General features: G+C 38.0%; 1 protein-coding gene across 1 annotated transcript; it reads left to right on the top strand.

Moving 5' to 3' along the window:
- The first annotated feature begins 2,799 nt into the window (after positions 1-2,799).
- LOC140940414 (large ribosomal subunit protein uL16-like) lies at positions 2,800-12,135 on the top strand. Its single transcript, XM_073389385.1, has 5 exons — positions 2,800-2,896; positions 4,997-5,055; positions 7,063-7,309; positions 9,720-9,882; positions 11,924-12,135. Exons 1-5 carry the CDS (start codon positions 2,874-2,876, stop codon positions 12,077-12,079), a joined length of 648 nt encoding a protein of 215 aa, XP_073245486.1. The 5' UTR covers positions 2,800-2,873; the 3' UTR covers positions 12,080-12,135.
- The last annotated feature ends 205 nt before the right edge of the window (positions 12,136-12,340 follow it).

Below are 12,340 nucleotides of genomic sequence, written 5' to 3'. Positions count from 1 at the left end.
CATCATCATACAGATCGGATGGTTTTCAACTCAACAATTTAATGACCTGTGCAACTCAGCTATATCACGTGGTTTACAGATATAACAAATGTAGTCTCAGTAATTATTACACCCTTGTTCATCCCAAAAATGCTTTAGAAAATTGTATCACAACTGTATCTCAAGTTTGTCATAGTATAAACCATTGAAGACAATAACGGTAAATATATTTAATACAGTCTAGCGATCTTTTTTCAGGGGAGCAAAGGAATTGAAGGAGGAGTGGGGGGGGCTCTGATATTTTTTCGACTACCAAGGAGGGGGCTCCTAAAAAATTGAACCGCTAGTGAGGGGGGCTGCTAAAATTTCAAGCTTCGAGTTTCAATATCTTCATTCCGCCCGCCCTTGTCATATTAAGGTGACTCGACCCAGTTTTTTTTGGGGGGGTACCATCCTACTTTGAAGCTCTCTGGTAACCCCACCTTTACGTTTATCGTAAGTCTAACACATAGAATGGATAACATATAGATCAATCTACAATATAACATAAAATTTTTGGCGATCGGAGTAAATGTCACGTGGTTATAATGCCACGCCCCTTTGAGGTCTGAGTCGAAAATCTGCTGTTGCAGGCATTTTTTCGTGAAAATCTCTCGGCTACATATAGTGCGCATTAGTGCCTTGCGCTGAACAGAGTTTCACCAAAATCGCAAAGACCCAATTCGAGAAATTCAGCGGTTTCCAAATTTAGGTCATAATTTATGCGAAAATGATAAGCAAACTTTACACGGATTATATCTAATAAACTATGAGATTCATCTCTTTATTTTGAGAATCCTTATAACAGATGGGTCCTTGCAAGTCAGCAAAACGCTTTAGGGCCTTGTAAATGCGCGCGATCTCGAGCAAAGCAAACACATAGAAATTATAGTTTTCGCTATTTGTTGACGTTTGTCAGCGTTTAAGAGTTTCTCTCACGAAAAAAGCATTTTCTTAAAAATTCGTAGTTTTTTTTTCCTCAAATTTTTTCACGGCCACAATTGATTAACTAACTACCCGGACTCTGAATTTCATGGTCATTGAAAAACTGTGACATTATCTTCTATAAGCCCAAACTTGAGTAAACATTGAAGATTTTTAGCGTTTTGGCTGAGTTTGTGCTTTGGGAGTTGTCTATTGTTTCTAGTCTGTCATTATACAGCATTCTTGTTCAGCACGCGTGCAATGACCGCGCTTGGCTGACTTCCGAATGCTCACCGAGATATAATAATTTTGGTACAGTGAGACAGGTTATCGCGTGATACATACAGGTTGAACACACTATTTTTAATCAATTCTCGTGCTTCTTGTGCCTTTGCAAAAAAATCAAGAAGTGCTACACACTAAATCTACTTACTATAAAAAAATATCATTTTTTCATAGGTTTAATGCAAGCCAATAATTAAACCAACTCGTGACGGGAATATCTCGGTGAGCATTCGGAAGTCAGCCAAGCGTGGTCATTGCACTCGTGCTGAACAAGAATGCTGTATAATGACAGACTAGAAACAATAGACAACTCCCAAAGCACAAACTCAGCCAAAACGCTAAAAATCTTCAATGTTTACTCAAGTTTGGGCTTATAGAAGATAATGTCACAGTTTTTCAATGACCATGAAATTCAGAGTCCGGGTAGTTAGTTAATCAATTGTGGCCCTGAAAAAATTTGAAGGAAAAAAAACTACGAATTTTTAAGAAAATGCTTTTTTCGTGAGAAAGACTCTTAAACGCTGACAAACGTCAACAAATAGCGAAAACTATAATTTCTATGTGTTTGCTTTGCTCGAGATCGCGCGCATTTACAAGGCCCTAAAGCGTTTTGCTGACTTGCAAGGACCCATCTGTTATAACGATGCCCAAAATAAAGGGATAAGTCTCATAGTTTTTTGGATATAATCCTTGTAAAGTTTGCTTATCATTTTCGCATAAATTATGACCTAAATTTGGAAACCGCTGAATTTCTCGAATTGGGTCTTTGCGATTTTGGTGAAACTCTGTTCAGCGCAAGGCACTAATGCGCGCTATGTGTAGCCGAGAGATTTTCACGAAAAAATGCCTGCAACAGCAGATTTTCGACTCAGACCTCAAAGGGGTGTGGCATTATAACCACGTGACATTTACTCTGATCGCCAAAAATTTTATGTTATATTGTAGATTGATCTATATGTTATCCATTCTATGTGTTAGACTTACGATAAACGTAAAGGTGGGGTTACCAGAGAGCTTCAAAGTAGGATGGTACCCCCCCAAAAAAACTGGGTCGAGTCACCTTAAATGAACTTTCCCTTAGCCCTGGCTAAATCTATATAATGAGCCCACAGCGACGTTCAGGCTTAGACAGCGGTTTTACGGTGCCAGTATACGGGATCTCGCATCTTCTCTCTTTCTTTTGCCATCGATTTGGTGAGTATGGAATATCGTGGAGACTAACTAAAACTAATTGGTCAATCTGTGGCCATCGGTCGTTTTTATACAGCAAATAACTCATAATAAGCGAGCACAAGTACTCCCTGCTTCTTGAAGCTTGTTATTTTTTTCGTTTTTAGCACTTATGTGAAAACTTCCACCGTTTTAGTTGTCTTTGTCAATCGTCCTTAGCAAGCTAATCTCACCTTCCCAGAGAAAAATTACTGCCAAATCACATATTTTTATAACAAAACGTCATTTTCATTCGATGAAAATATATTTCCTATCCATATTACGGGTTGAGAAACCCGTAGAATGACACAAGATCGTCTTTGATCACTTTAATCCTGTAAACCCGATTCTTTCGGGTAAAGTGTGACTATGCAATTTGCTCAACTTTCGTTTATTTATTTGGTTTTTAACATTGCATATTTTTCAGTGTTGTCGATATGGGGCGCAGACCTGCCCGTTGGTAAGTACGTGTTAAATAATATTATAATGATTGCACGCGTATGATTTTTCTCGATCACCTGGCCTCTTGCTTAAAACCTTTGTATATCATTATCATAGTTATCTATGAGGGTAATCAGTGTGTACATGTAATTCATGGCTAAGGATAAGAGGGAGTAGCATTTTTAGGAAACACACTTCTAACCAGTGAAACAATCATTTTGATTGTACAGTAAACTCTGAATTTTTCAAACCTGCAGAAAAGGAAGTAGCATTTGGTTATCCCTCTCAGGTGAACTTTATGATGTAGCTATGAACTTTACCCTAGATCCATTCTTGAAATACCTTGGATTAAATAACTGTGCACATGGTTTGATACAGAACTGTTCAAAAGATAGTTTACAGTCCCTCGTGAGTCGTGATTCACTATTCTTGATTCCTGCAAGAATCGAGAACAAGTTAGAAGAATCATGTCGATAATCTACATGTAGTCTCCTGAGACAAAACACAAAAGATTCATCCATAACTCATTTTGTGGTACATGTAATTTTGCACTGACATAACACAACACGGTATGATTTGTTGGTGCAAGCGACTGTATGGTTACTGTATGAAGATTGAAACAATGCCAAGTTAAGGTAAGTTCATTTGTGTCAAGAGGGGGATGTAAGGGTTTGCAGTGATGCGGGTTTGCTTGATTTTCGGTGCAGTTTTGCGGAAATTTTTTCTTAAGTTGTGGTATTGCATTTTACAAAACCAAGGGGACTGCGGTTTTTAGAAATTTTCGGGTAATTTCTATACGGTTTGTGGCTTCCTTATGTTATTCTGTGCGGTGTTTATACATGTATGTATTTCTGTGCAGTTTCACAAACAGGAAATCAAAAAAATTTGACAAGAATCATTTGAATGACAGGCCAAAGCGCTTTGGGTTTTTTGAGACTTTGATGTTTCCACTGTCATCTTGTCTCGCTAACAGGAGTTTGCACTGGAGGGTGCAATTCTGTTCCTTGAAAGTTTTCTTTTTTATTTTTGATCATGTTTGATTGCCGATCTTAATCAAACTAAATTCTCATTTGATAAAGATCGATTGAATCATAATAAAACCTTACATCAGGCTGAATTCAAATTTATATTTTTTTATCGCAGTCGCCCAGCTACATTTTAAGTCGCCACTGGCGAACCTGGCGACTGCCAAGTTTCAGCCCTGTTTTAATAGCAATTTTGACAATTCTACTCAGCTAAAAAGGTGTTTGTCTTGAAACTTGCCTCAGTCCCCTAATGTAAAATGATCATTTGAAGCCGAATTTGTCCCTTTGTTGTTGTTTTGCGATGAAACAAAGATGGTGACCCCCTTTTTTATTTGTGTTTTTACATGTTATGGCTACACAAAAAATATATATAGTAAGGAGGAAAAAATCTGGAAAGTAGAAGTGTATTTTTTTTAGATGTGAATGACCCAAAATTCCTTTTTAAGAGCCACAGAGAAGGGCAAGATAATGTGAAAATTGTCAATATCTCTACATTTCTTTCAAGATAGGGTAATTCGAGGTTACTTAACTGAAAAAAATAAAGCCCAGGCAAACAAACGGGCTTAAGGTTTTAGTAAGATTCATAGTTTTCGCCATAAAATAAGAATTTTGACGATTGTTGAAGTTTCGAACATTTTGCTCACAGCTAGGAAAAACACTCAGAATATCGGGCACACAGGGCAAAAACAATCATGGTGACCCCATCTTTTGCAGTGTTTGAATTTACTACATATGGCTGGCATTTGTTGCAAGTTTGAAAAATGTCTGGATACTACATGAACATCATTTTCAAGGGAATTACCTTTGTGGTTTTGTGGGGGTTTGATTAACCTAGAATTTGTAGAATTGGGATTGTACTGTATTATTTGCTGTGGCGTTTCTTTGTTTTCTTATTTTTGATGCTTTTAAATTTTGTATCTTAAGGTAACCAATAATTTAATTGGATTGGACAGCTGATATGGGAAAATGTCTGATTCACATTCACATTATAGTACATAAAATTACATATCAGATATGCAGCATCATTTGCATCATTTCCTTAGGTGACTTTAGCCTGTAGAACACATTCATGAAACTAATTTTCTCTTTCCTAGTTACCGCTACTGCAAGAACAAACCTTACCCCAAGTCACGTTTCTGTCGTGGTGTTCCAGGTGAGAAATATGTACCAGTAGGCACTAGATCAAGTGTGGTTGAGAAAAGTATGTGGATATTTTTAAAGTATGTGGATATTTTAAACCACGCGAAAATAGACAACTTATGAAGATCTGTTGGGAAACCTTTTTTAGGGGCTTTTAAGAGAAGGCATTTATTTATTTGGGTCCTTACACTCACTCTGTGTTGTAAACAATGATTTACCTGTACAGTCAAGCCAGTCCTAATAATGCAAGGCTGCAAATAACAGTGGGTCATCAGACATTAATTTGTCCAACATTGTGTTCAGTCAGGGTTCAAAATTAGCAGTTGTCCAGTTGTCCCAGACAACCAAAATCATCAGCGGGGCAACCAATTTGTGCAGAGTGGTTGCCCCTTGGACAACCCAATCTGCTAAGGCATTAGCCCCTTGAGGAATACATATTGCAGATTTTTGCTTTAGGAGGATAATAATTCCCAGGGTTTACTCTAGAGCGCAGCCTTAAGGGATTTCTGCAATTTGGAAAAAAATGCTGTTGCCGTGTCAAATGAGGCTCAAAAAAAAATTGACCCAAGGATTAGTGTCATTTTTTTGGAAATAAAATATTTGAAAACACCACTGACAACAATACTGATTTGACAGCTGCTTTATAAACTTACTTTTAACTTTTATAGCCTCTTACTGTCCCAATTGCCTTTCTCTTCTTCATTTGAGTCATTATTTAACCAGACTAACACCCAAGACTCTGCAGTAATTTGAGCTTGGGCTTTTTCAGTTGCCCAGAATATTCCAAAATGTTGGCAAAGCATCAAGTGAGTCCGACCCATTTTCTCATGGAACAGTCTGCACCAATTTTCGTGAACCCCCTTTCTTGGACCCCCTTATTGGCCAATTTCCAGAATAAACCCTGAATTCCTGAAATTAGTTTAAAGTGAAACAAAAGTGGAAAAATTAGCAGCCTTCTCCTGTTTGAAAGACGCAACAACGGTTGGTCTGAATGGGCTTGTTGTGCTTTGACCAGTGGTGATGTATAGTCCATGGTGCGTTGCCGCAAAATATGCTCTGTGTCACGGCTGCTTTCTAACTGTCACATATTTCAATGAGCCAAAAAAAAAAAAACAGAGCAGGTGCCACTGGAGCGAATAAGGGGTAAAATCAACAACCATGGACAAGTGGAATTAAAAAAAAGATTTTTGCCCTGAGTATCCATTACATAATACGTATATTATATTTGCAAATGTTGCTGCAAGTGCTGGTAAATATATATGCCTGTTTGGAGACTCTGGTTTCTGTGTGTTCACATCTCTAGAACACACTCAAGACTCAAATTTTATGCATGGCCTCAAGCAAAACTTACATGTACAATTATTTTATTTTATTGCCCATAGGACCAATAACAATAAAATCAAGATTTTTTGCAATTTTATTGCATTCATGAATCCATCCTGTTTACAAATTTGTATATAAGAAGCCTTATCTTGTAGATTTCTAAATAAAAAAGATTATAGAAGATTCCATGCATGAAGATAGCTTGTGCCAACTGCAAGATGGAGTTGATCACATGCAGCATGCAATGCAGTGCTTTTTAGTTAGATTAAATGTGACCTTCTCTGGGAAAATGTACATTAACACTTTCATCAAACGGGCAAAAACTAACAGCTGATGAATGAATTGTAAATAGCTCTCCAAAGGGTTTTAAGAGTTTGATAAATTTCTAATGGCTTTGGAAAGCATTGGAATGTATTGCCGAGATTTTTCTAACAGTTTGCGTTTGCTTCACATGTGTACTGAATGACATAAACAGCATTCCTGAGCAATTTTTTGTAGTAATTTTGTTGTTTTGTGTTTTTAAAAAAGTTACAGAAATCACTTTTTAATGAAAACAAACGACAACTTTTGCATGATGTTATCTAAAAGCAAAATGAAGATTGGAAATTTTTGTGAATTTTGACTTGGCCAGTGTTAGAAGTGAAAGGGTCAATGCTTTAGATGGTACTAATTTTTTGTGAATTTTTTTTTGTGGCAGATGCTAAAATAAGGATTTATGACTTGGGACGAAAGAAGGCACGAGTAGATGAGCTACCACTTTGTATTCACATGGTTTCAGATGAGTATGAGCAGCTGTCAAGTGAAGCACTTGAGGCAGCACGCATCTGCTGTAATAAATATATGGTGAAGAACTGTGGTAAAGACTCCTTCCATCTACGCATGAGGCTTCATCCTTTCCATGTTATTAGGATCAACAAAATGTTGTCTTGTGCTGGAGCTGATAGGTTCGTCTGGATGCTTTTTATACACATATTTATCCTTATATTTATATACACATATATATCTGTTATAAAGATCAGCTGGGTTATATGATTATAGAGTGATAGAGCAACAAACTGATGGTTAAAACTGATGGTCAAAAATGGGTATCTTTTAAAGAATGCATACTGTGTATTATAAAAAGCTATTAAATATTTTTCTCTGAGCTTACCTAGTCACAACTGTACAGACAGCAACGATCACAGCTTACATGGAAAATGACCCTTGCTTTTACGTGCCAAGTGGCCCCTTTTTTGGAGCAGACATGTCTTACTAAGCACACCTAAACTTCAAAACACAAGCTGACCGAAACATTTTCTGCTGCAGTAATGAGACATAAACAACAGACTTCAGGTTGCCTCCTAACGGCAAATTATACTATAGTGAAAGGTTTTTCAAATTCATGCCACTGGTAAGTGTTTCATTTCATCAGTCCTGTCCAAGTTTTGATGGTATGCCTTCCATCGATAACACAAGCCACCAAGTTCTCTGAGCAAAGAATGTTTCTTCTGATCTTCATTGCAACGATTCAACAGATCTTTTGTCTCTCGCCACTTCTGCTAATGCGTCTCTGATGTCAATTCTTTCCATTGTGAATACCGTTTGAACACTCCAATTTTTCTTTGAGGTTACAGTCACATAGTCCCATTACCAGATTGAGTGACGTCCGAGACCTGAACTTCGATTACACCCTTTAGTGGTTTCAGTAGCTGGCAGTGTTATGGTTATTGTCCACGTACTATTGATTGATGGTTTTCTTGCCCAGTGCGGTGACTTTTTTCCCTCGGGAGCCTCTCAACCAATTGGAAATATCCACACTCAAAGAATGTGAGTTGAAACAATTTTAATTTTTTCGTGGGCCTTCCAGGCAGGCTCTCTCTCTCCCCTCGAGTGTCCCCCTCTTGTGTGTCCGTTGTTTCTTGCACCCACTACTTCCAAGTGCCTGCTATGCATGATAACCACTTTACAATGACCACTTACTAATGTCAAAGATAAAGACAAACCAGAGGACAGTCGGGGAGCAGTATACAAGATCAAATGCTAGGACTGCCAGGCTACTTAATACATTGGTGAAACCGGCAGAAACCTCAGCACGCAACTGATCAAACACAAAAGAGCGATGAGAAATGGTGACGTCAACAATCATATTGTTGAGCACCATTCACAGATGAAACATCCAAACAACTGGGACTTTGCAACATGTACTACATATTCTACAGAATACTATCAATGACTCACTTTAGAAAGCTGGTGTACATGTACTAACTTAGAACAAACGCCACTGAATTGTTACTGGCATCGTACAAACGACTTTTTGACAGAATCAAACAAGAGAAAACAAGTGGACAACTGACAATATATTTTTTATTTGACTAGCAATAAGCAACTGTTTAACTGTGACAATAGACAGATCGAAAGGCACCAATGACATTACGAGTCCTCATAGCCAATAGCATCATGGCTTAACTGAAAGACGATCAATAACATTGTGACTTAATTGACTAATCAGGTCAATAGGCAGAGTTCAATAACATCAACTGACGTGATACAACTCACTTTGACTCTGAAGATGACTACTGCACAGGTTGTCAAAACGTCAGTCACTGTCAACTACAACAGTCGTATTCAGGACCACGATCACCCGGATGATCATACTCAACCTACTCATGAATTGACCTGAAAGTTTCCATAAAATCTTGTTAAAAATAAGATTATTCTCAGTGAATTTTTTTTCAGCAACTTCAAAAGCTATGCCTCTTTTGGAATAAAAAATTACTCCATGGTAACCCATAATATTTCTCAAAAAATTTAACAAACATCTTGTATAATTAAAATTATGCAGGCCTTTAAATTAGAAAAGTGATTTTTACAACATGTTTGGTTTGAAGAGCACTTAAATGAGTGAGAATGGTTTTTTGACTGAGCAAAACAGTTGGCTTACCTGTATGTGCTGCTGATACCAGTATTTGTAAGAGGGATAGTACATGTATTTCCAAAAAATATGACCTTGCGGTGCCATCAAATCATACGTATCAGGTAATGTCATTTGCATACCATAATGCTGCACTGCGAGAACTACTGTACACCGTAACCTGCAAGAATTCAGTGCCACATGTTCTTGTAATTAATCAGGGATCGCATTTCTTGTGGCTCTGAGAAAATCAAATCCATTGCATGGTATAATATGGGATCAGTTGAAGTTTCTGGGTAACTGACTACCTAGCCCTCCCCTAAGTCACAATTTTGCTCTACATTGTGAGTAAGAAGTAAGCAATTATGTTGACTTAGGGGAGGGGTAGGTGGTCAGTTACCCGGAAACCTCAACTGACCTAGTGATTTATTTTGGACTGATAATTGACTATTGTGTCTTTACAGGCTTCAGACTGGTATGCGTGGTGCTTTTGGTAAACCTCAGGGTACTGTGGCACGTGTCAACATTGGCCAAGTCATCATGTCTGTTAGAACTAAGGATGGTAACAAGGCTGCTGCTATTGAAGCCTTGAGAAGAGCCAAGTTTAAGTTCCCTGGAAGGCAAAAGGTAGGTTTACTGTACGATTGCCTTTCTTTTTGTGGCTTAGCATGGGGATTTAGTTCACATCTCAGCCAACCACTGGGGTACCATATTCATTGTGTGTGAACAACTTGTTGCAATTCTGTGCCATTGCTGTTCATTCTAAACCAGTTACTGTAGCTTTTCATGTCAGCATGATAATATATACCATCCGGTATAGTGTGAACGTGAGGGCCATGTAAGCAGCTCATTTCTGAAATTGTAAAGTGCCCTTTTTTAAAAAAAGGGGTCCCAAGATATGTGGACATTTTTTGTCACTTTGCTTGCAATTGGTAAATGTTTTCATCTCATTCCTAGGTATCCTGAGAAAACAGCGGACATTTGGCGACTCAAGTACTGGTTTCCCAACCAAATGATCTCTGAGAAGTGCTTCTGATTGGTTAAATCAATTTCCCACAAGGCATGACCAATCAGAAGCACTACCCAGATCTGGGTATTTATGCATCTTCAGTAAGGAATTTCTGCACTCGTTTCTCAGAGTTCACTTGGCGGAGAAACCAGTAGTAGCATGGCCAAATGTCGGCAGTTTTCTCAGGCTAATTCCTAGGCCTGGCCCCCCACACAGGTCTATGTACAGTGATCTTTATTTCAGTTTCATAAACGATTTTTGTACCCCATTTACCACACTTAGATCTTTTTCTTGCTGTATTATTCTTTTTGAATGGAGGTAATACCTTAATGCCAGACTTTTAATTTAACCCTGCCTGGATGGGTATACAGTCGTTTCGATACAAGTCCTTGCGTACTGAGCAGTAAATTTTTCACTAAGGCTTCTCAGTATTTCGTGAGAGTGAAGAATCTTTGTACTAAAAAGTGATGTGAACTTAAACACATCTTTATGAAAGCTGAGCGAGAAGAGTTTTAAGACTACCTTGTAAGCATGCAGGAATGCAGAGATCAGGCGCGTTCCGTAGCTGCAGTTAAGAAGGGGTGTTCGTTTTGAAACTGAAAGCCAAATGCGGCCTGAGCAGTCAACACTGTTAGGAAGAAAAGAGAAAATTTGGGGGCAAAAACACAAGTATTTCAGAACACGTTTCATGTTAAGGCTCGAACTGAAGAAAGCGTTATTCTCCTGGTGCGAATAAAGAAAAACTGATGACAGATAGAGATACAGATAAGTTGCCTTTTATAACTACCTGTCCTATTCTCATGTTTGTTTTCTATGTTACCTCCACCCGCCTTTTTGCAAACTGATGAAAGACTATGAAAGATTTGTTGCCGCCTCCAGTAAAATACGGAATTCTGCTGTCCCACTATTGTTTTCAATGAATTAAAATTTGTTTGACTTGATGGTTTGAACAAATAGAAAAAAGGTACCACACAACAACGATAAGGCAGGATTCGCAATAACAGCAGTGTTAAATTGGTCTTTAAAATCTGTGAGGTTTTCGGTAACGACTACCGTATCAACTTGGCATTCACCGCTTGCCTGGAAAGTAGATAATAAAATGCATTTCAATCCCCTCCTCCTACGCGCAGATGAAACTGAAATTTAAAACAGTTATTACTTAATGGATACATTTACTGTCAAATAATCAATTTCATTTATGGAACCTTGGGGCTTGCGCTTGACCAGACGTGCTTGGAGTTTATCATGGCTAATCTTTCTTTAATGTACTGTGTTAAACCTTCTAAGTATAGTGAACTTATTAGCCAACTTGGTAGTAAACTTAATCAATAAAGTTTGCGGATAAACGCCTCACTTCAATAAAGTTTTCATAGAAAATGAAAAATGGAAAAAACCCAAATAGGGATTTATTAGATTTACTATTAAACCACTATTTGCAACATTCGTGTAAAGCCGTATGCTGCAAATGAGTACACTTTATAGTAGTTTATAAGTAATGCTAATTATTCCCTAGTTGACCTTCTCTTCTTTTTCAATTTTCCTTGTAGCGTTTTTCTAAGGCAACGGTATTGCATTTAGGTGTATCTTTATTTTCTTTTGATCTTAATGAACATTATATTTTGCATTGAGATTCACACCAAGCGACCTTTGTTTTTTTAGATTTATGTGTCCAAGAAGTGGGGCTTCACCAAGTTTGACCGTGAAACTTATGAGGAGTGGCGTGCTTCAGGAAAACTAATACCTGATGGAGTACATGCCAAATATATTTCAGATCACGGCCCCCTTGCTGCCTGGAAGAAACAGCATGCTGCTTAAGTTCAGTGCAAATACTTGTGAATGATAACAAATTAAAGCTCAAAGTGTTGAACGAATTGTTGGATTATTTGTCATATTTTAAAAGAGTAGTTTTTTTTGTTTTTGTGGGACACCCTCAGGTTTAAAATTTCCTCTTTGAAAAAGAGGGACTGCTCGCAATCTATCCACACGCATACAAGCTCTCTCCTCCGCAATCTCTCCCCCCCCCCCCCCCCCCGCTCGCGCGCGCGTTTCCTTCTTCGCAACAAAAAGGCATCTGTT

The sequence above is a fragment of the Porites lutea genome, chromosome 6 (genome assembly GCF_958299795.1).
Source record: "Porites lutea chromosome 6, jaPorLute2.1, whole genome shotgun sequence".
Lineage (NCBI taxonomy): Eukaryota > Metazoa > Cnidaria > Anthozoa > Scleractinia > Poritidae > Porites > Porites lutea.
This window is presented reverse-complemented; position numbering and strand designations above follow the sequence as displayed.